The 23,763-nt window shown below is 54.9% G+C and overlaps 3 protein-coding genes across 3 annotated transcripts; all 3 read right to left on the reverse strand.

Moving 5' to 3' along the window:
• Window positions 1-2,780: 2,780 nt before the first annotated feature.
• Window positions 2,781-12,606, reverse strand: Trim11 (tripartite motif containing 11). The gene is made up of 6 exons (XM_027922426.2): window positions 12,104-12,606; window positions 10,091-10,186; window positions 9,403-9,633; window positions 5,329-5,351; window positions 5,136-5,236; window positions 2,781-4,071 (listed from the first exon to the last, which is right to left on the reverse strand). Exons 1-6 carry the CDS (start codon window positions 12,509-12,511, stop codon window positions 3,524-3,526), a joined length of 1,407 nt encoding a protein of 468 aa, XP_027778227.2. The 5' UTR covers window positions 12,512-12,606; the 3' UTR covers window positions 2,781-3,523.
• Window positions 12,607-13,603: 997 nt separating this feature from the next.
• On the reverse strand, window positions 13,604-19,279 carry Trim17 (tripartite motif containing 17). Its single transcript, XM_027922427.3, has 6 exons — window positions 18,850-19,279; window positions 18,019-18,114; window positions 16,320-16,550; window positions 14,746-14,768; window positions 14,547-14,650; window positions 13,604-14,154 (listed from the first exon to the last, which is right to left on the reverse strand). The coding sequence occupies exons 1-6, from the start codon at window positions 19,276-19,278 to the stop codon at window positions 13,604-13,606; spliced, it is 1,434 nt and encodes a 477-aa protein (XP_027778228.2). The 5' UTR covers window position 19,279.
• A 3,346-nt stretch (window positions 19,280-22,625) lies between these two features.
• H3-4 (H3.4 histone, cluster member) lies at window positions 22,626-23,036 on the reverse strand. The gene has a single exon (XM_027922429.2). It carries the CDS (start codon window positions 23,034-23,036, stop codon window positions 22,626-22,628), a length of 411 nt encoding a protein of 136 aa, XP_027778230.1.
• Between the last annotated feature and the right edge of the window lie 727 nt (window positions 23,037-23,763).

A 23,763-nucleotide genomic window follows, 5' to 3' on the forward strand; every position in this document is an offset into this window, starting at 1 on the left:
GGTTTTTATATTGGATCCCCCACTTAGGAGCACAAGTATAGAAGTGTCTGTCTGGTTGGTCAGCCAGGAAGTTGACCTCCCTAGAAGCCCCTTTCCAGACCTCTTTGTTCTGGACCTGCCCCCGACTTCCTCCTCGCCATCTTGCCCTGGACGCCGAGGCTCTTCTACATCTCCCTCATATTGTAGTCCTGAGAGCAATCACTAGCCTTGTCCCCATCAATAGAAAAAAAAAAAAAAAAGACTAAGGTGGACCACTAGAAAACAATTACTTGATGCAAAAAAAGTGGCAAAGGGACAATAAACTCAAAACATGCAATAGAGAGAAAATAGCCAAAGGTTAGAGTACGCAAACCATGCAACGTAACCCAGGCAAGAGCGCGTGGTGCTCTAGGTGAAAGTCAGACATGGCCCATGGAAATTAAATTTTTTAAATGTGATTTTTTAAAAGGCAGAGATTGGCACTGAATGGAAAAAAAAACAAACACAGTGTTGTTTACTATAAGATACACACACTTCAGATCAAATAACACAAACAGTTCAGAATTAAAAGCAGAAAATGATAACCCTGGAAAAGGGAACCATGAGAGAACTGACCCCGTTAGACCAACAGAATGGACTTAAAGAAAACAAAGAACAACTCTTCAGAGTAGAGCAGTGTCCCCCCAAGGGGCCTGGCGGATTGTCTCCCGTCTAGAGGCTCCAGGCTCTGGCCTGTCTGCACAGTGGCTGCCCAGTTCCCATTCTGTCCACACCACCAGCTGCAGTGCAGGCCCTGCTCAGGGAGCCAGTGCACCTGTCTTCAACAGCCTCTCAAGCTGGGGGCAGATGACAACTCACCATGGCTCTGTTTCACTTTTCCCCAGCGATTAGCTTCCCAGTGCTCAGCCATGGTGAATACTGGAGGAGACAGAAACACTAATCACCTTGATTTTATCATTGCATGTTGCACAACACATGTTAATTAAAGTCTAAATTAGAAACAAATGGATACATAGTGATAAAAGATTGATTCATCAAGAAGACATGATAAAACAGCCTCAAACTTTACAAGGCAAAATCTGTTGAAATTAAAGAGAAAAATAGACAACTCAACAGTAATAGAGATTTCAATAGCTCCCATGAACAATGTACAAAATAAGGGAAAAAAATGTGCATTGGCAAACTGTTAGCTTTCTGTTGCTGTAATAAATATCTTCAACTTAAAGAGAGGAAAGGTTTATTTGGGCTTTCAGGTCACTTGGCCCTGTTGCTTTGGGCTGTGGCAGCACAGTACATCATGAGAGAGGGGCATGGTGGAGGGGCTCTGTTCACCAGACACTGGATGTCCCCAGGCCCTCTTTAAGGGCACACCCCCGTGACCTACCTTCCCACCCACTTCCTCTATGGTGCTGGGGACTGGTACCAAGCACCCCTAGGCCCACCTCCTGCAGGTCCCTCCGCAGCAGCACAGGCTGCTGGCCAGGCTTCCACGCAGGGACTGCAGGGTGCCTGCAGATGCAGATCTTGGCAAGCAGGCCCACACGTGTCCTGGACTCCAGTTTGGCTCTTGGCAGCCTCTCATCAGAGCCCACAGCCACCGTGGGGTTCTTCTGTGATCTCGGGCCTCTGGTGCTGTGGCGGCCCAGAGTAGGGACAGACTGCCATCCTTGTGGGGCTGGCCACTTGTTAGAGAGCAGGGGGCTTGTCCAGACCGCACATCTCACTGCAGAGGCCCAGAGCCTTCGCCCACAGCACAGGGCAGCCCTGCTTTGGTCACCCAGGGCCAGGTATAGACAATCAGGGACTGTCCCGTGCTCCAGAGGCCACTGGAGCCACTCGGCCCAGCCAGCTCTGGCCCACTGGCCCTGTCCTAGCTGCTTACCCTACAGGGATTCCAAGGAGGCCCTGGGAGACTCTCTGGCTCGTGGCAGCTTGCCCCCTTCTCCTGGGAAACGCGTGTGGAGAACCTCTTCCAGTGGTGCCCTGCTGTCATCCCAAAACGTAAGGAAAAGGGAAGGGGGCAGCCATAGCTGCAGAGGAACCGAGGAGCACAGTTGCAAGGGTGGTACAAGGACACCGTCCTGGAGTCTGTGGCCAAGGTACCAAGGTCAAGTGCAGGAGCAAAACAAGCCCCAAGTGAGCCAAAAGAATAGTGGCAAGTAGGGTGGGGCTCTGAAAAAACAGGAGCCAGTCAGGTCCACTTAAAACCATCGCCCTCTGGTGGAGCAGGACAAACCCACTGAGCGGGCAGCTCCTGGCCCTGACCTGGGCGTGCCCTACCACCAGCCCCAGCAAGAGCCTGCGTGTCCCCCTCACCCCCACCCATAGAAGCTGCTGGCCAATGGTAAGGGGGCGGGATTGAAGGCTGTGAAGCTTCCGGGGCTAGGACAGGGCCTAATGTGTACTTCCAGACGGGAGCCTCAGGGTCAGCTCCCTCTCTGAGCCGGTACCCCATATCTCTCACCCTATGGCCAGGCTGTCCTGGGACCGCCTCCAAAGCCCCTGGTGGCTGTCCTATCCCAGTCACTCATAGCACTGTCAGCCGACAGGTGGCAAGCCAGGCCACTGCCTTACTGCCTGTGATCTGGTGCAAGGTGGTGCAGTAGCACCTAGCAGGCCCCTGAGGGAAGTCCAACAGGAATAGCAGAGTGGGCCAGGACTCAATCACAGGTACTTGGGAAACATTCACCAAGGTCGGTCACACCTGAGAGCTGGGGAGGACCCAGGGTCAGTCCTGGCTGTGGTAGTCCCTGGAGCCTGGCCCCATTGGGTTCCCATTTTTCACCCACAGGAGAAGCAGGTGGCAACTGTAGTCAAAGTTTATTTAGGGTGGAAACACTGTCATCACAATAAATAAAACAGGAATAAAATCCCAACTAATACAAAGGCAATCCTGGGGTTCTCCTGGGGTCACTGCTATCCTGTTGCAGGCCAGGAGGCCTGGGGAGGTGCACAGGGGTTGCCTGCACAGCCACCAGCAGGAGGCCACTAGGCCAGGGAAGCATGTGTGAGGGTGAAGCCAGGGAATATCACCTGGAGCGCCACTTACCAGCTCAACAGGCATCCTGTATATAGAGCATGTACAACCTGTCACCAGGCGGGTCCCCTCACTTCCTGCCCAGGCCATCCCCTCCCTGAAGGATCTGTCTGCTGTCCCCTCATCCCTATCCAGAGCCCTCCAATTCATGGCACCAAGCCTTTAGGGGCTGGAGGGCTCCCCATGGCCTTGCCCAGCATCTTCACTGAGTTGGGGTTCAGGGAGCTTCCGGGGCTAGGACAGGGCCTACTGTGCACTTCCAGCCAGGCTCACCAAGCTCTTGGAACTCGAGGCCAGAGACGCTGGTACAGAGGGTTCAGGGGGCCTGTGGAGGGCCCACAGGGAGGACAGCCCACCTGCACCCTGATACAGTCCCCAGAGCCAGGGCTTGGAGCACTCAGAAGGCACTATATGTTCTTCCTACCACTCAGGACACACTCCCCTCCTCCAGGGTCCCCACATGGCCGAGAAACCCAGACTCCATGACTAGGTCCCTGAGAGCATCAGTCACTGGGGAACCAGGGTGTCCCCTGGCCTGCCTTTCAGCTGGCAGATGGTCATAGGGGTGGGGCTGCTGGAGAGAGGCGAGAACAGGGGCCTGAGTGTCCCAGAGAAGGTCGTCTCCGGGAAGATGAACAGCAGGGACCCATCAGTCACGCTGTAGAATGAGAGGTGTCCAGCCTCATAGTCCAGAAAGATCCCCACGCGCCGAGGAGGGTCCCGGAGCGGAGAGAAGGCCGGCTCCGTGGAGGTGAAGTAGCTCCCCAGGAAGACCAGGATCCAGAAACCATTGCCAGCGGACAGCTCCCCCTTCTCCTTGCGGTTGACGTTCTCTCTACACACGCCCAGGGCCCAGCTGGTGCGATCCCCCACCTCCACCTCCCAGTAGTGGCGGCCCGAGGTGAAGCGCTCCTGACCTAGCACACAGGGGCCAGGGTCAAAGCGCTCAGGGCTGTCGGGCAGGGCCTGCCGCAGGTCACCTCGCTGCACGCTCCTCCTGTCCTCAGATAGGACCAGCTCAGGGTTGGCGGTGTCCGGGTCCAGGGTCACATCCCCTGAAGAGAGAAGCTGGAAGTCACCAGGCATGGTGGTCTCCAAGGCAGCAACCCTTGCTTGGGCCCTGCTGGCAAAACCCACCCATCAACCTGTGTGCTGTCCACCCAAGTTCATCCACCCTCACAGCCTGCTAAAGGGATTAGCTTTCCTCAGGAGGCTATTGACCTCCCTGGAAAAACCTCACCTAGCCACTTCTAGTCATGATTCAGAATGTTCTAGAAACTGCTCCCCATTTCTACATCAGATAATGTAGGAAATCCTGAGTGCTTTCTCCCTTCTTTTAATCCCAAATTCGAGTCTGTGAGCTCTGGCCCAGCTTCCTTACTGGGCTCTGCTGGACCAGGCCACACCCAGAGTGACATAAAGACCCCTCTCTGTGCGCCAGGTAGTCTTTGAGTGTCCACCTCCAGGCCAGGTGGGGCCCAGCACAGAGGCGCTCCTGTCGTGGCCCAGGTGGGTCCTAGACAGCCCTGTGGAGTCCAGGGCCCAAAAGACCGAATGTCCAGGCATGTCTACCGACTGCCCTTTAGGCAGGGGAAGAGCTGAGCTCATCACCAATGACCAATGACCAACCAAAACCAGCCAGGAGCGAGCTCTGGGAAGGGCCCTGAGCAGGGGGGGCAAGTTCCAGGCTGGAACCTTCCTAGGTGTCAGGAGGATGGTGCTCGGAGAGGGCACGGAGCACCCACGCCCTTCCCCAAACCTCGGGCTACCCATATCTTCCATCCCTGCTTTTTGGTTGTATTCTATAATTAACTGGTAATAGTAAGTGTTCGCTTGAGTTTTGTGATCTATTGAGGCAAATTATCTTGTGTGAGGCAGGGGTCATGGGAATTCTGATCTACAGCAGGCAGGTCAGAACTATGGATGCCACCTGTGTGCCAAGAGGCTGAGTCTTTAACCTGTGGGGTCTGTGGAACTCCAGGGAGACGGTCAGAGCTGAGCTGAGTCACTGGGACACCTTGCTGGTGTCCAGAATACTGCAGACGGCTGGGTGTGCCAACCGCTGGTCTCACTGGTCACCTGGACTCTCAGCAGCCCCCTCCCAGGGTCAGCTACCTACCTCGAAACCTCCGCAGAGTCTCTACCAGCCCCGGGACCCTGCATACGGTCCTCAGCTCCATGGGCACCACCTCCGGGGGCTGCAGCTTCACATCCTGAACCCTGTGGGAAGCAGCCCATTTTACCAACATGGCCAGCAGGTAGGCCCCACCCCACCCCCTGCCACCTGCCCTGGGTGAGGCAAGGGCTCATACCTGCGCAGGGCATCCTTGATGTCCTGTAAAAAGGAGAAAAAATACATGCTCAGTACTAACACCTGCCACCTGGTCCGGGGCAGCAGAAACAGCACTGGGCTCAGAAAACCATCCTGAGCATGTGTCATGAGATGCTGGGCAGAGGCCTGGACACTTGAGCAGAGAACATGAAGGAGAGTGTGTCCCCCATCCCCCCCATGTGCCAGGGGCTGGCAGGGCCTGTGTCCAGGCTTCTAGAAACGGGTGGCACTGTGTATGGGTGTCTCGCCACCAGGAACCCACCCTGCGGCACCTCAGGTCTCCAGCTCTGCACCACCACCCCTAGGGCCCTAGCTCCTCTTGCCTGTGTCTCAGGCTGACAGGTGATAGCAGCATACTCAACATCAAGGCAGACCCCTGCCCTCTGCCCCCCAAATGCAACGCTGAAGTCCTGACCCCTGGGACCTCCAACCACAACTGTATCTGGAGAAGCAGGATGCTTGTCAGCTTCCCATCACAGCAACAGGAAATAACCTAGAAGGGCTGGGGCTCAGCAGTAAGCGCTCGCCTTGCATGTGTGAGGCACTGGGTTCCATCCTCAGCACCACATAAAAATAAATAAACAAAATAAAGGCATTTGTTCATCTACAACTAAAAAAACATAACAAAACAACACACGCAACCTAGAGATTCATTTGGGCTCAGTCTCAGAGGTTTGGGTCACACTGGGTGGCTCCGTTACTTCAGGCCTGGGGTGAGAGAGGACACCATGATGGAAGGGTGTGGTGGAGGAAAGGTGTCAATTGACGGCAGCTGGGAAGCAGGCAGATAGACAGATGGGGTGGGGGAGTGCTGGGGACCAGTGACACCCTTCCAGGTACAAACTCGGGGACCTGTGCCCTCCAACCAGGCTCCCTCCTGCGCTCACCAGCACCTCCCTGTAATGCCAGCAGTGACAAACCATCACCTGATCACTCCACAGTGAGGTCGGAGCCCTCGGGATCCCACCACTTCCCAGGAGCCCCCACACACTGCAGTGGGGACCAGCCTTCAACAGACTTTTAAGAGGAAGTGAAATTGAAACAGTTATTAGTGTGGGCCCCAACCCAATGGGGGTCATGTGCCCACAAGAAGAGATCAGGACACAAGACACACAAGAGTGCTGACCATGGAGGGCACGGGAAGATGGTGCCAGGAGGCGTGTGCGGCCACGGTCTGGCTATGGTGTGTGTTCCTGAGGGCCCGGGTGGGGACCTCGTATGTGCAGCTGGCAGGGTGGACCTGGAAGGCGGGCCTGACCCTTGGTGGAGCCTCCCGACCCTCTTCCTGCGGCCTCTCCCCTGGATGTGCTAGTGTTGTCACGTCTGCTGTTTTGTGACACTCCAAGGGGCCCCACAGAGCCATGCTGGGTGATTTGGACTTTCAGCCTCCAAAATCATGAGTTAAGCAATCAACTCTCTTCATGAAGTACCCGCCTCAAGTGTTTCATAGCCACAGAAATTGAGTCAACACTTCCAACCTGCTGACACCATGGACTTCCAGTCTCCAGGGTTATGAGAACACAAAGCTGTCACTTAAGGCACAGTCTGGACTTTATGTGGCAGCCCCAGGTGAGTCACACACCCAGTTATTGGAGGCCAGCTCGCCCAGGTCCCAGGCTCCCTGCAGGTGGGGCAGACAGAGGCAGTCTCTCTCACACAAGGAGGTAAATGTTAAGGGCAACAGGTCACACAGACCTGGACGGGAAAGGGAGACTCCTGGAGAGTCATGAGGCCCCAGGCAGACCAACTGGCACAGGCCGGAAGATAGACATGCAAGGGCCTGGGCATGTGCAGGCTGGTGAGCACACAGCAGCAGGGCATAGCTGTCCTGGTGGTCATGTGGCCTGGGCAGGGCTGCAAAAGGGGGGGGGGATCTGTACCCCTAGGGAAGGGGTGTGACACAGATACGTCCATTTAGGAAACTCACTGCACCACAAAATAGGCCACTGAGGAGTCCTGGAGGGCAGCGGGACCCAGGGGTGGGTTCAAGTCACCAAGGTCCTCCCCCTTCACCGAAGGGCATCTGTCCCTGAGGCAATAGGTGACCCTCCCCAGGTGCTGGCAACCTCCTGACTGAGGGGAACAGGTAGGCAACAGGTAAGTGGGAAGTAGGAGCAAGAGAGGGGACAGGTGGAGAAGGGGGCCGTAGGTGGGCTGCCTGGTGAAAGCCTGGCTCTCCCCACAATCCGTGTGCACCCCCATTTCTGATCACCCCTTCCTCCTATAGCCTTCTTGACATTCTGATGTTCAGGATCTCAGGAGGGTAAGTGTGGTTCACAGTATCATGCTGAATATTTTGAAGTAGCTGGCAGAGAGGTTTTCCATGGTCTCACTACAAAGAAAAGACAACTGGACCTAGTGATGGACAGACAAGTTACTCCAACTTAAAAAAATACACGACACAAAGTATCAAGATACAACACTGCACCCCATGAATGAGTGCTTGTTACCTGCTGGCTAAAAACAAAGAGTTTTAAGAACCTAAAGAAATTTAAGGAACAAACCTGTCAGTCCTCCACAAGGGTTCCTCAGCCTTCTGGACAGCGGACCCCTGCTTTACTGACCAGCATCTTCTCCTGAGCCAGTCCTGTTGCACAGGCTCCAACCCTCTGGCAGCTCAGGGTAGGCACAGGGTCAGGTTCAGTGTCCCCAGGACACCTCTCCCTGTCCCTGAAAGAGCCACCTGGAGTGGGAAGCTCCTTGCCAGCAGGCTGCCCCATGGAAGGCAAGAGCCCTGCCTGCTGGCCACCCATGGCCTCTCCTACAGAAAAGTCCACTGAGTCCTGACTCCAGCCCGCATAGGCCACTCAGCAGTCACCACTACTTGACAGCCAGGGAGGCTCAGGCATGGAACCTGTGGAAAGACCAGCAGGTCCCAAAGCAATGGTCAAGCCTTTTAGGGTCAACTAACCTGCCACCAAGACAGTGGGGAAGGGCATGCCAAGTGTTCTGGTTTGGGAAGACAGCAAGAGAAGGCCAGGTTCAGAGCAGAACCAGCTCTCCCTAAACACATGGGAGCACCTGCCATGGTTCAAACATCCCCACTGGAATTGAACTTGACCACTCTATTAGGTGTCAGGAGGTGGGGCCTTCCAGAGGGCATTGGATCATGAGTGTCTGCAGATTCCCCACCAGCAAGAAGGTTGTTTCCAGATGTACCCACCAACCTTGGGCCTCTCAGCCTCCAGACTATAAGCCAAAGTAAACCTCTTCACACCTCTTTTTCATAAATTACCATCTCAGGTACTCTGCTACAACAGACTAAGCCAGCAGGCCAGGGTGGAGATACTCAAGTGCCCAGTGGTGGGGACAGAGGACAAGGGGCATGGACTTCCTGCTGAGAACACAGGAGCCCCTATGGGGAGTCCAGGTAAAGATGGGCGAGGGTGATCCAGGGCAGCCAGAAGCAGAGGAGCAGGAGTGTTCTCCAGGGCCACACATGTCATGGGGCAGGCCAAGCAAAGCCCACTCTGCTGTGTCCACAGAGCAGCTGCCCTGGGGAGCCTGAGAAAACTGAAGATAAATGGCAGGTTCTTGCAGAGTGCACTTGACCCTCCCCATGCACCGGTTCTGCGTCTGCGGAGTCAACCAATAGTGAGTTGAAAACTTTTCCAAAAAAAAAACAAATCATGTCCATACTTGAAGGCACATCAGCGTTTTCCCTGCGTTTCCATACAGCAGGTGCTGTATGTCACTAGAGACCACTTAAACACATGGGGGACCATGCAGCTGATATACAATATTACACGGCAGGGAACTGCAGCCAGGTGGATTTCAGTGTCTCCCAGATACAAGGGCAGACTGCACCTAAGAGATCATCTGGGTGCAGGGAGGAAAAACCAATCTTTCTTCTACACTGGGTGTGGGGTGGGAGAACGGCTGGGCACCTCGCTTGGCCCTGCGACATTTCACAGCGGGGGACAGCCGGTCCAAGCCCTCACAGACCAACCTGAGTCCTGGGTCACCTCTGCCGCACACTGCCTGCACTCTCGAGATCCACCCCTCGGGGAATCCAGTCTCCAGCCATGTGCACGCCAGCCTGGGGCTCGCTCACCTGTAGAAGTCCCAGAGCCGGCAGCTGGCAGCGGCCCTCCAGCTCTGTGATGAGCGTGGCCAGCTGAGCACTCTGCTGGCCCAGCCTTGCAGCGCCCTCACGCAGCCGGGGCAGCACCTCCAGCTCCTCCTCCTCCAGCTTCCGCAGCAGCTGCTGCTCCTCCTCGGCCAGCAGGCGGCGCAGGCGCTCAAACGCACCCAGCACGTTCTGCCGTTGGCTCTCCACCATTTTCTGCGGGGTCGGGGGCGGGGGGATGGACAGCAGGACAGCTCAGCTGACTAAGCCAGACCACTGCTGGCACCAGGGTCCCAAACCTGCCATCTGGACCCACCCTCACCCCAAATCCACCTTCAAGGCCCAACACCATCATCCTTGATCCCTAAACACACCACCTGGGGTCTCTCCATGTCCAGCTCCTCACTGACTTCCAAATCTATTCCTGGGCCTCCTCTCATGCTTCATTCCTCCCACCCGCAATCTACCATCCCAAGTGTGCCAGGACCCCAGCAGGGATGCTGGGGGGCAAGACACCCCGCTACAACCAAGGCATTCTACTTGACTCTCAGAGTCAGTCCTCCCTCACCCACCTTGGCCTGGTCCCAGTGAGGCCAGGCCACAGCAATGACCACCAGATCCTCCACCCCCACCTGCTGACCCATCTCCCAGGAGCCCACAGCCTGGCACCTGCCTGCCACAAGGCACAGGTCTCCTCTGCTTGGGCCTGGGACAGCAGGGCATCTTCCATTTGCTTCCGCAGGTGCTCCAGGGACTTCTCCAGCTTCCCCTGGGGAGACAGACCAGGCAGAGCCATGGACCCCATCCAAGCACTGGGACACACCAGGCAGGGCCCATGCCTGCACATGGGAATCTGCCCTTTCACACCTGACCTCGTCCCACGTTCCTCCTGGGAGCACAGACTGAACCCTGCCCAGAAAACAGTGTGATTCCATGGACAGCATCCTCCTCTACCACCCTGGCTGAGACCCCCTTTTCCCCTATCAATCAATGGTCAAGGCCAAGTTGTTTTTCCTCACATGGGGCTGGACGTCTGGTTCTCAACCCTGTTGCCCTAACTCAGGCCCTGCTCACTTCTGCAGAGTGCTCTGCGTGTTCAGGTTCCTTGAAAAGGACAGTGTCCTTCCCTCCCCTCTACCAAGCTGGCTCTGGAAGCACCCAGCTCACTCTCCAAGCTTCCCTCCCCTTCTCTTCTTTATAACCTGTTGGTTCATAAAGACCTGTGCTAAGTCAGATGCTGTGGTCTGCATGTGTACATCTCCCAAATTCAGAGATTGGAATCCTCACCCCAGATGATGGTGTCGGGAGGTGGGGTCTCTGAGAAGTGATGAGGTCACGAGATGGGAGCCTCACGATGGGATCAGTGCCCTTATAAAGGGACCCCAGTAACCCTCTACCCCTTCTCCATGTGAGTATACAGGGCAACCAGAAGCAGAAGCAGCCCTCACCAGATAGAAATGTGCCACACTGTGACCTTGGGCTTCTGGCCTGCAGAACTGGGAGCTGTACATGTGGGTGACACATGAGCTGCCCTGGCCAGGGTTGTTCAGGCAGCCTGCATCAGCTAGGACCCTTGACTTCCAGTGCTTTTCCTCCAAGCCCTTAGCATCATCAAAAGGATCTGGGACCAGTATAATTATATTGCTCTGCCCTTGATCCCAACTTCTCATTTCCACTTTTTCTTAGTTCTGTGCACCACTGAACAGCGAGTTCTATAAATAAGTGACTTGGTGGCTCCAGTTTGGGTTGTTCTAAGTCTCCTTAAGGATGTGTTTACTTTGATCCACATACTCATCCACTATAGGAGTGGGCTGGCCATACTGCCCCACTTTCCTGCCCTGATGGTGACATGGAACTGAGTATTGACCCAAACCTCAGCTCAAGGTAGACCTGATGTACTGGTTAGCAGATGCACAAAACTGTCAAGATGCAGCCAAGAAGCCTGAGGGCTAGGGTGGGGGTTGACTAGTATCCCCAAGGGCACAGATTCCACTTTCAGCATCGCACAAAATTTTTAAAAACTTTGACCCATCTTTTCAATACCTAGGAAACCAGAAGCCCTGAGACTCTTCAATATGGGTTTGTTTGGTTTAAACCAGAAACACGTGAGGAAAGAAGGTGGGTGAGGTCCATCAACACATGGAAAAAAGGTCCCCACTACTCCATCTAGAAATCCAGGGCAGTCATGGAAGGACCCAGGTAAACAATGCCTTTGTCCCCTCATCTTCCCCAGGACCCAGCAGTGGCCCCAAGGCAGATCTCTGCACTTGCCCACAACGCTGAGTCCGCCAGCAGGAGTTCACCTAGGGCAATAGGCCCACACCTTCTCTTCTGTTTTTTCCTTGCTTTGGACTCCTTCACAAGGGACCCGCGGCTCCCGGAGGCCACCAGGAACCCCACTATCCTCACAAGAACTGGTCAGCAGCCTCCTGAGTCCCCTACCCAGCGTGACTGCCGTTCCAATTCTCCAAGGGCTGGGATAGGATGTGCCTCCTAGCTGTCCCGACACCACCCCAGCCCAGCTCCCCTCAGTCCCCCAGCCGCGACTGTGCTCAGAGGCCAGGCAACCCAGTGCCCTCCTCCCAACCAGGACAGGCTTCGCCTAGAGCTTCCCCGCCCCGGAACAGGCTGCGCTCCCACCCCCACTCCCCGCCAGGCCGTGCCCCTCTCCGCACAAGGGACGCACTTTGAGGTCGTCGGCCGCGTCCTGCAGCGGGCGCACGCGGTGTGCCCAATGCTCCCCCGAACGCTCGCAGGTCGCGCACAACAGGCGCAGCTCGTCGCTGCAGAAGGCGGCCAGCGGCTCGCGGTGCGCGGCGCACACGCCCTGCGGGACGGGCGATGGCGGGTGCAGGCGCCGCGCCATCTCGGCCATCTTGGCGAGCGGGCGGTTGGGCCGCAGGTTCCTCTGCGGGGACAACTCGCGGCACTCAGGGCAGGCGTACGGGCCTTCGGGCTGACCCCAGCAGCGCCGGATGCACTCGCGGCAGAAGTTGTGGCCGCAGTCGGTCATCACAGGGTCAGTGAAGTAGTCGAGGCAGATGGCGCAGGTGGCCTCCTCTTGGAGGTTGGTGGACAGGTCAGGGGCGGCCATGGCGCGCTCTCCGCCGGGTCGGGCGGCCTGGGCCGGAGCGCCAAGCCGCTGGGGCAGTGGGGCTCCGGGACGTCGGCAGGAAGCGGAACCGCGGCGGAAACAGGAAACGGACTTTTTTTTTTTTTTTTTTTGGAACCACCCGCTTTTGCTGCAGATTGGCGGTAGTCTGTCACGCGGCCCGGACAGACTCGGGTGTGTCCTTGGGTGACCAGCCACTGCGACCGGTGTCCCAGCGGCTCGGGTTCCCGGGGCCAGGAGTGGGGTGCGGAGCGCGTGCAGGTGCAGGGCGGGGCTGTGCACACACCGCCACCTCCGGACTGGGAAACTCGGACGCCCATCCCGGGACCTGTGTCGTTGGACGCACCAGGCTCCGCACGCGTTCCAGGGCGGGCCACCGTGGGAGTGTTAGGATGGGAGTGGAAGAGAGTATCGTGCCACGACCTTCTCCCTTCCCGCCCACAGTAGAAACCATCCTGGAGTTGCGTGGTTCCAGGGGCACCCCTTCATCCCGGCCAGGAGTATCGGCAGTATGGAATTCTGGGGGCGCTGGTGACTGTTCTTGGAGAGGGACTGTTAGGAACGGGTTGGCTGAAGGGGAGAAGAAATCCCCCAAATTATCCTTATCGTTTTTGGATTTTGTTTCTTATGCAACTTAAAGGGTTCAGAAGGATAGGGTGGTCAGCTGAGGCTTTTTAGGGGCTCAGCCCTTCTCAAATCCACCACCCCACCCCCGCTTTTTTCCCCCGGTGAAGGACCCCATAGCGGAAGAAGGCCCCGGGAAGCCAGGACACAAATAGTTAGTAAATTTGGGGTGAAGTACAGCTACACACACACACACACTAGACTGCTGTTGTGCTGGTGTTTACACAGTGGTTACTAGGAAATGCCCTGACTTTCTTTCCACAGTTCCCCCTTGGAAGCATCTGTCAATGAAGTCTCAACATTTTGACCCCTTTAATCATGGTTATACTTTGAGGGATTGCATAGTGGATGACTCTGAGTCACAGGGAGGAGCCTGGCAGGTGGCCATGGCAAGCTTCTGAGGAGACCCAGGTAGCCCCGCAGGGCCTCTGCCCCACCCCATGCCTGAGCCTACCCTTTCACCCACAGAGTCACTGTGGAGATGACCATCTGGCCCGATTTGGGAGTCCCCAAGCAGAAGAACGGCTGCAGGGGTCCGGGAAAGGTGGCTTGGGAGTAGGTGTGCAGGTGGGACCCATCATTCACACTATAGAAGGACACCTCCCCGGCCTCAAAGTCCAGGAAGATGCCCATGTAGCTGGGAGGTCCCATGAGTGTGACCGGGGGTGCAGGGGGCACTGTGGACAAGGGCTTCTTCCCCTTAGACAGCTGTACCACCCAGAACCCATTTTCGGGGGACTTCGGCACCCTGTCCTTGCGGCTCACATTGTCTCTGCACACACCGAGTGCCCAGAGTGCATCCCCGGTGAGGTTCATGCCCACTTCCCAGTAGTGCCTCCCTGAGGAGAAGCTCTTCTGGCCCACAGCGCAAGGGTAGGCCATAAACCTGTCCTTGCTCTGGGGGGCGCTGCTCTCTGGCAGGTGGCTCAGGTAACGTCTCTGACGGCTCTCATATAGGAGGAGATACGGGTATGCGGAGGTGGGGTCCGGCAGTACATCCTCTGTAGACAGGCCCAGGCAGACATGAGGTCAAAGGTGGGAGGGCACAAGCCCCAGGTGTGGTGGGACAGATGGTGGCTGTGGCTGAGTGGCCCCACTTCTCCCTGGCTCCTCAATGCCTCCCCTCCTTGAATCCAGCTGTGAGTCAGGGTTATCTAATGGTCCCATCCCCCATGACATGTGACTCTTGGTGGCCATGTGTAAATGAGGGTAAAGGGGAGCTTAATCCAAATATGACAACCAGTAAGATGACCAGGTGGAAGGGCAGGGCTGAATCTGACCACACAGTGCAGCCCAAGACCCCCATCAGCAGCTCTAGCCCTATGGTGGAGGGTGGGGTTGGGCATTGCCAGCAGGATTGGGATGGATCTGGTCCACGCCTCGGCTCCCTTACCTTGGAAACCTTTGAGGATCTCTATCTGCCCGGGAACCCTGCACACAGTCTTCAGCGCCCTGGGTAGGGCCACCTCAGGGTACTGCACGCTCAGGTTTTTCTTCCTCCAGTGAACACAGACTCGCTGTCCCCTCTGGGTCCATGCCAAGGCCTCCCTCGCCCACCTCCGCCACCACCTGCACTGCACTGCATAGCATACCTGTCCAGGGCGTCCTTCATGTCCTGCAAACAACAAGGAGGAGAGCTGGGGATAGTGTGCAAGTGGGACCCATCGTGGGCTGCAGCTGTACTCTCCCCTCTGTCCCTCCATCTGCGGGCCACTTTTGTTGGCCACTTCTTTGGGGCAGACCAGGGATGTGATTTTCTGCTGGAAATCAAGCCCCCCCCCCCCATCCTCCCTCCTATTCCTACAAGGAGACCGTATGCTTCACCTAACCCAACACACTCCCTCTACCCACATCAGACACCTGGGGTCCTGCATGATCCAGCTTCAGTTCTGTAAATGTGTGTGTGTGTGTGTGTGTGTGTGTGTGTGTGTGTGTGTGAGCGGGGGGTGGTTCTCAAGGTCCACAGTGAGATGTTTTTTGCCATAGATTCTAGTGACTCCATGTACTCGATGAGCATTACCCACACACATCAGCACATGTTGTCCCTTGGCCACAGCCAAGGGCTGTAGCACACAGCACATTCCTGTAGCCCTGTGATTGTGCTTGTCCACAAAAGGTCCCAGTACATGCTAGCCAGTGTGCCTCCCCTACAAGGTGACAGCGAGTCCCCGCCCCAGTTGCCCACGTGGATGCCAGGGGCCCCAGACCAAATCCCGGGCCTGGAAGGGATCAGTCTCATAAGTTGGAAGTCCTAAGTCTCAGGATCTTACTTGGAATGATCCTAGGCTGGTGATGAGGCCATGTCCTGATCAACTCATTGAAAACTGAAGATTCCATAAGAGGAAAGTGCAGTTAGCACACCTGACAGGCCAGCACCCCAGCTGAGCAGTGCAGCGTGCTGCAGACTGGCTCACTCTTGGCCTCCTGGGGTGACAGCGCTACAGCTCACTACTGCCACAGCAGCATCAAAAAAGCAGGATATTGCCAGCTCCGGAAAAGACCCAGATTCAAAATGCAAAGCTTCATTTCTACTGAATGCAGTTGCTTTTGCACCACCTTAAAATTGAAATGTCGGAATCAAAAACATTTAGCAGGGCCATTTGTATTTGGAGACAATTCAATGGGGTGGGTGGCCTCTGATCCAACCTGACTGGTATCCTCATAAGAGATCATGACACAGACACACAAAGGATGACCAGGGGAGGACAAGGAGCAGAGGGCCCTCTGCAAGCCCAGGGGAGAGGCCTCAGGAGGAGCCAACCCACCCACACCTCGACCCCAGACTTCAGCCTCAGGACTGTGAGAGTAAACTTGTGTTTTTTAAGCCATTGGTACAGGTTAAGCATCGCTAATCTGAAATTTGAAATGCTCCCAAATCTTAAACTTTCTGAGCGCTGACCTGACACTACAGTAGGACATTCCATACCTGTCCTCATGGGGTAGGTCACAGTTAAAATGCAGGTGCACTAAAAACACTGTATAAAACCACCTTTAGTAAAACAAATGCATTTCCTGTCTAGACAGGGGTCCTGACCCAAGATATCTCATGTCTATGCAAATAATCCCACATCCAAAAAGATCTGGTGTCTGAAATGGTCCTGGGTCCCCACATTTCTGATACAAGAGGTTCCACCTGTGTTTGCTACGGCAGCCCTGCTGGTCTCACCTGCAGCATCTGGAGGGGCTCCCGATGGCTTTGGTCCTCCAGCTGCAGCAACAGCAGGTCAAGGGAGTGGCCCTGCTGGTCCAGGCAGGCCTTGCTGTCCTGCAGCCTCGCCGCCATTGCCTCCTCCTCCTCCTTCAAAGCCTGGAGGAGCCTCCGCTCTTCTTCCACCAGGAAGAGGGCCACCTTCTCAAACTCCACCACGATGCGCTGTCTCCTCTCCTTCACTCTGTCCTGCAGGTGCGGGACCGCCCACACTCAGCCACGAGGTGTGGCTCCAGGCGGAATGGCCCTGCTTGGTGGCTCCTTGCATATCTTCTGGCTCCCTCACTGAACCAGGGACTTGGACAGAGGTCCTCATACCATCACTGGTGTTGCCCCTGAACCTAAGGGCAATGACTACACCCAAACATCCATGTGCTCTTACTCACGGGGTTCAGAAGTGCCACCTAAAGTAGGTCACTTGGGCATGTTGCATAAAAATGACAGGAAGACATTGTTTTGGAACAGCCTCCTGTACTGGGCCCCAACAGGCAGGCTAACGTCAGAATGGAGTTACCCATGCTGAGGTTTCTCAGCACTAGAGCTATTTATCAGACCTGAGAAATCAGGGTTACAGAGACTGCAGCCTAACTTCCGCAATAGGCTTCTTAACCGTGCGGTGATCCTTACACAACAGCCACCAGAGCCTGGGATGTAGCTCAGTAGCAGAGCACTTGCCTCACATGCCCCAGGCCTGGGCACAACCCCAGCACCTCAAAATCAAGTAAAAGTGGCGAAGTTGGTGTTAATCTGTTATGTTCCTGTTTGACCTGTCTCCCAATTCCTGCCTAACCAGGAAAGTGACTTTCAAATCATGATCCACTTTTTGTGTGTTTCTCTCTTTTCAGTCTTTAAAATCAATCTTCTTGGCTCAGCCCACACTTATCCTATTTTGTGGAACAAAGTGTTGCCCAGTTCTAGAATCAGAGATAAAGAAAATTAAGATCTTTAACCCAGCCAGGTGTGGTGGTGCATGCTTGTATTCCCAGCTACTCTGGAAGCTGAGGTAGGAGGATTGCTGCCTTTGAACTTGGGCAACATAGTCTCAAAAAATAAATAAAAAAGGGCTGGGGATGTAGCTTGGTGGTGGGGCTCTTGCTTAGTATGTGTGAGGACCTGGGTTCAACCCAATTGAAACGAATGAATGAAATAAACCAGCTGAGCCTGGTGGGATAGCCTGAAATTCCAGCTCCTAGGGAGGCTGAGGCAGGAGGATCACTTAAGCCCAGGAGTGCCAGGCCAGCCTGAATTACAGAACATCAATTTTTTTTTGAGATTTCATGACCCCATCTTTAAAAAAAAATCTTTAAACGTGTTGGAATGTGTCCTCTGACAAGCTTCAAATGGTCTAGAAGGTTCTACCATCTGAATCTAATTTTTGTGTGAGGCTCCTCCTTCCCACTCCTTGCATGTCTATATAATTAAAAATTGTCTTCCTTCCCTCCTGTTCACCTGTCTTATGTAGGTTTAATTCCTGGGCCAGCCACCAAACCCAGAAGGGTAGAAAGATTTTTTTTTTTTTTCTCATGCTGTAGCCTTGCAATGGAGACGAGGAAGCCTTTCACAGCATCTCCCATTGAGCAAAGGTAAGACACGGGGACCTGTGAGATGGAAAAAGGATGGGAGAGGGGCTGCAGGACCCACCTGGACCAGCACCCACCTGCCATTCAGCCAAGGTCTGTTCTTCCTGAGCTTGCAGTTTCTCTGTCTTGGTCATCTCCTCCCGAAGGTACTCCATGTCCTCCTCTAACTTCAACTGTGGGGTACACAAAACCACAGAACTTGGGGTCAGTGTTTCCCCCACCTCTGCCCCAAACCTGAACTGTAGTCTCTGGAGCTGCATTGACTCCAAAGACCTTCCTAAGGAAAAGCATGGGGTTCAGATACACCACCTAATGACACACAAGCCAGCAGTGATGTTCAGAGCCCACACCCTGACACCTCTGAGCACAACACCCAGCACCCCACCTCAGAGCCTGATACCCTAACACACAACTGTGCCATAAGCATCATTTGAGCTAAAGGAACTAAAAAAAGTGGAGCTGCAAGACTCCCTCTGGTTCATCCCTTCTTCTTCCTGAAGAGGGAGGAAACCACCATGTGGAAAACATTCTCCCTATATCAGGAGAAAAGCAAAGGTCTCCTGGTGGGGTGGGAGGTGAGAACCGTGAGTAAGCAACACAGGCAAGCCTGGTGAAACTCATTCTCCTCCTGCCACTTCACCTGTGACTGCTCTAGGCTGAGGCCCTTTGACTTTAACTTTTACAATTTCCCCCTCTTTGCTCAAATCAGGAGAGTTGTCCTGTAGTGTTCAGGGACACCAACACGCTTAAGTTGGCCCAGACCATGGAGGCCTGATTACCACCCGTTTTGTCCATGAGCAAGAGGACACTTGCACCACATGATCCTGCATGTGGGGCTGTTAGTGCTGCTCCTGAGCCCCAATCCACAAACACACTTCTGCCCCAGATGCCACCCACCTGGTGCCCACCTTGTACTCCTGAACAGCCTCCTCCACCGGCAGCACCATGTGCAGCCGGTGCTCCCGAGCCTCCCTGCAGACAACACAGATGGGAGTCTGGTCCTCCTGGCAGAACAGCTTGAGGGGCTCCTGGTGCATCTGGCACAGGTCCCGCTTATGGAGCCCAGGGTGCTGGCGTGCCATCTCAGCCACCTTGGTGAGCAGGCGGTTGGGCCGCAGGTTCCTCTGAGGGGACACCTCCCTGCACTCTGGGCAGGGGAAGGAGCCCTTCTGCTTCTTTCTCCCCTTCTTGCCTTTAGTCTTCTCCCAGCTTGTCTGGATGCACTCGCGGCAGAAGTTGTGGCCGCAGGTGGTCATCACAGGGTCTGTGAAGTAGTCTAGGCAAATGGAGCATGTGGCCTCCTCCTGCAGCTTCCTGGCAAGTTCCACAGCATCCATGTCTCCTGGAGTATGAGGGAGGGTTTCTGTGAAACTCCTGGATAGCAGCTTGGCCTCAGACCTGGTGCTTGGGCTGGCTCCCTGTCTCTACACACTGCCTGCCCCTTCTAAAAGTCACCCTTCATAGATGAGGACAGGAGCCTGACACAACTCTGACTTGAGAATTATTTGAACTAGGGAACTAAAACAAAAGTGCTATTGCAAGACTCCCCCTTGTCCTCCCCCTTGTTCTTCCTGATGAGGGAGGAAAGCCAGTTAGGGAGTTGACAGCTGTTTGATTCATTTTATTGTATTTTAAAATTTATTTTTGATACTGGGGATTAAACCTGGAGTGCTTTACCATTGAGCTACATCCCCAGGCCTTTTTATTTTTTGAAACAAGGTCTCACTAAGCTGCTGAGGGATTCAACAAAGATGCTAAGATTGGTCTCAAACTCGCGATTCTCCTGCCTCAGCCTCCTCAGTTGTTAGGATGATAGGTTCCACCACACACGGCAGCTGTTATTTTTAGATTCCTTAATAACAGGTAGAAATGCCTCCTGGAAACTACAAGGACCCTTTTTAGCTAAATGCCACAGGGCCCCTCCAACCCATCCTCCAGCCTGACCCTAGCCCTGGGTTATCTTCAGCCTACCCACCCAGTCTTCAAAGAGAATCCTGCTGAGTAGCCCCACTTGGGTACTTGGTCAAGGCCTCCTTCCCTCCTTTGGTGTCTAATCCTGATCTGCCTTTTGGGTAGGGGTACCCTGCTGGGCCAGTTTAGCTAGAAGCCCCCCTCCCTCCAAGTTTCCCCTTACATGGCTTCCATCCTCTCAGCCACAGTGTGTCCCTGCCTGCTTCTGCTGCGTTTTGAGGGAGCCCCATTTCTGCACTAAGGAAACACTTCTATTGCAACATGTTCCAATAAAGAGCCTTTTAAACATTGTCAGAATAATTTTTTTTCTTTAACAAAACCCCAGTACAACAAAAGAAGGAGAACTTCAGGGAGATGACAGCTTTTCCATTAGGGAGCAAAGTGTAGTGTGGAAAAGACAAGCATGTGCATGACTATGCACGTGCACGTGCACGCGCGCGCGCACACACACAAATACAGGTGCTTACATGCACACATGAATACAAAACATACACAGGTGTATGCAAACATGGGCTCACACTAATACCCCCAAATGTGCACATTTACAAACACACGTACACATAGAAAACATACAAATGCACAAACACACCACATAGGCACAGGCATGTAAACGTGTGCACTACATGGTATATGTGTACAAATGCATACACTAAAACATACCACACGCAGGTATATGTAAACATGCATGCCCACAGGTATACATACATGTGCACATATGCTTGCATACAGAGACATGCAGATGCACAGGGCACATGCAACACACAGGCACCTTTCCAAATTTGAAGAGGCAGGACTCATGCATGGGGAGACCCTTCCCCTCCCTACCTCACAGGGTCCTTGTTGGGGCCAGTAGAGAGAACGGATTTGAACCTGTCTAAGCTCCCAGCGCTCACTCCTACCCCTCTTCTGCAATCCCTAAAGCCGTGGCGTCTCTGGAGTCCACAGATGTTCTGAAGTGGGTCCACGTTAATTTTAAGAGAGCCCTCTGTAAGCAGAGCAGGTGACATTAGCTCCCAGCCCCCAGTCCTCAGGAGCCCGAAGGGGGACACCGCTGGGCAGGGGAAAGGTGGACATGGGTGTCTGGCTTAGGCTGAAGCTCTGGTGGCCCTCAGGGTTCTGGACACTCCTAATGTCCCATTGTCCATCTGGGCTTCATCTAAGGAACTGAGAATACAGACTGGTCCATGGTCCCAAGTGTGACCCTCCCCAGGGACAGAAAAGCCCAGCAGAAGCGGGAAGGATGGCATTGGGGGGCGGCGGGGCGGTGAGTCAGAGGCTTGACCAGACACGGCGGGAGGTAGTCTCTGAGGAGCTAGTACTCACAAAAGAGGGCCCTACACTGCGCCCGGCGCCCAGGCCCAGCACGCACACACGCGGCTGGGAAAGGCTGGGTTTGCGCGGCGGAGTCCATGGGGTGACCGCCCGGCCTGGGGGCGCCGGGGTAGTGCGGCACAGGGGCTTTGTGGCGTCAGCAGGGCGAGCGGGTCAGCAAGGGGCAGGGGCCGCGGGGCGGGACTTGCAGGGAGAGCGAGATGGAGGCGGGGCCTCTCTGCCATGGGGTGGGGCTTGCTGGAAGCGGGAGGAGATAGAGGCTGGGCCTCGCCAGCCCGAGGTAGGGTTCGAAGGGGAGGGAATGAAGCAAGGGCTTGGCTAGCCCGAGTTGGGGTGAGAGCGGAGGTAAGCCTGGGCGGGGGTGGGGCAAGGGAGGATAGAGAGATTGCTGTGCGGTGAGGAAATCTGCCTGGAGGGCAAGGAGGTGGCGCCCTACTAGGAGAAGATGCAAAAGGTGAGGACCCCAGGCTGCACAAGCTTCTCCGTTGGGGAAAGGGGGAGGGGTTAATAGGACAGGCAGCAGAGGCAGGGAGCGGTACCTAGTGGGGTTGGAGGTCGCTTGGAGGAGTGTGTAGCGCGGGGTCAGGGTGGCAAAGCAAAAGGGAGCTGGCGACGTGTGGGGAGACGAAGGGGGTGCTCTCCCTTGTCATTACTGAGGGGTGGAGAGTGGGAGCAGGAGTTGGGGTCCTGGCTTAGGTGCAGAGGATCGGGTCCCCTGGGCCTGGGGTGGGAAGAGGTTCTTTTCAGTACCCGCTGATAGATTTGACCCCCAAAGCCACTCCCCACCCAAACTCACCAAGCCCATGCCTGGAGGTAGAGGGGTCAGGTGAGGAAGTGGAGGCTGGGGCTGCACAGAGAAAGTAGGGACCAGTAGGGCCACAGAGCCCTGTGAGGCTAGGCATCTCCAGGGCTGTGTAGAGTCTGACTCTGGGTGTAGATGGCCTGTTCTGGGTGAGCATCGCTGGCTCTGGATTTAGAGGGCTGCAGGTGTAGACAGTGGCTTTCCCTGAGCCTGCTGTGCTGCAGAGTGGTGTGTTCTGATCCCAGTGAGCTTCCTGGGGGGCTTCCTGTAACACTGACCCAGACTAGTTCCTGGCTCTACCATCTGGAACAGCGTCAAGGTCGGATTCAGGACAACTTGTTGGAAACAAAGCTCATAAACTCGGCACTCAACTGGGAGCAGGCTGGGTAAGTTTGAATTACCCCATGCACATAACCAGCCTAACTAAACATTACACAGGGGAGACAGAAGGGAGCAAAAGGAGAGGAAACCCTGTGGTCCAGAAACCCCAGAGTGGTACAGCCACTTTCTCCGACTTATTGAGTGGCTCTGAAAAGAGCCTTTGGGGTGACAGAGCACGAAGTGGGTGACCCTAGGGGCCTAAGCCCGTTCCCCGCGGATGCGGCGGGCCAGCTGGATGTCTTTGGGCATGATGGTGACGCGCTTGGCGTGGATGGCGCACAGGTTGGTGTCCTCGAAGAGCCCCACCAGGTAGGACTCGCAAGCCTCCTGCAGAGCCATCACAGCGGAGCTCTGGAAGCGCAGGTCGGTCTTGAAATCCTGCGCAACCTCGCGCACCAGGCGCTGGAACGGCAGCTTGCGAATCAGCAGCTCAGTAGACTTCTGGTAGCGGCGGATCTCACGCAAGGCCACAGTGCCTGGTCGGTAGCGGTGTGGCTTCTTCACTCCTCCGGTTGCAGGTGCACTCTTGCGAGCCACCTTGGTGGCCAGCTGCTTTCGTGGTGCCTTGCCACCGGTAGACTTGCGAGCCGTCTGCTTGGTTCGAGCCATAGCTCTGGTACTTCTTCTGTCTTTCTCTGACTGTTGGAACTACGGAGCCAGGCCACCTTTATAGAACCTCCTGTGTTCCCATTGGCTGGCCACCGGGTGGCGTGATGACAGACTACATTCTGATTGGTCCGTGGGCTACGTCGGTCGGCTGCCTGCCTCTTATATTCACGTTTGATCTCCAAGCTCCCAGCAACAGCAGCAGCATGTCAGGGCCAATCAGGTTGTGCGTGGCCCTGAGTCTCTTTCCTTTCCAGGATTCCTTCACTTCCTTTCAGCCATGTTCCTACCCTTTCCTCGCCTACCAAGGTGGGAAGAACCTTCTAGAAGCCAGCACTGTGCTTTGCGTTTTTACATGGTGATAATGTTGAATTTTTCTGGGAGTTCTGGGAATCTGGAAAATAGCCATAGTTTAAAGGAATCTCCCATCCCTTATGATGGTCAGATAACTCCTTTCCCCATATGGCCTAGAGGAGAGGGATGCTGTGGGGTTAAAAATATGAACTAACAGCACTTAAAACAAATTAAAAACTATATTAGAAAGTAATGTTTTGAAGAAAAAAAAAAGAAAGTAACATTTTGTCAGGGCTGAGAGGCTGAGGTGGGTCACCCACCTCAGCTCTACACACCAACGTGTGTAAACAAATCTTGTTAAACCAATACTTATCTTTCTAGTTCTTTTCCTCCACAGTTGCTACTCTGTTCAACCTAGTGTGTAAGCAATTAAACC

The sequence above is a fragment of the Marmota flaviventris genome, chromosome 5 (genome assembly GCF_047511675.1).
Source record: "Marmota flaviventris isolate mMarFla1 chromosome 5, mMarFla1.hap1, whole genome shotgun sequence".
Lineage (NCBI taxonomy): Eukaryota > Metazoa > Chordata > Mammalia > Rodentia > Sciuridae > Marmota > Marmota flaviventris.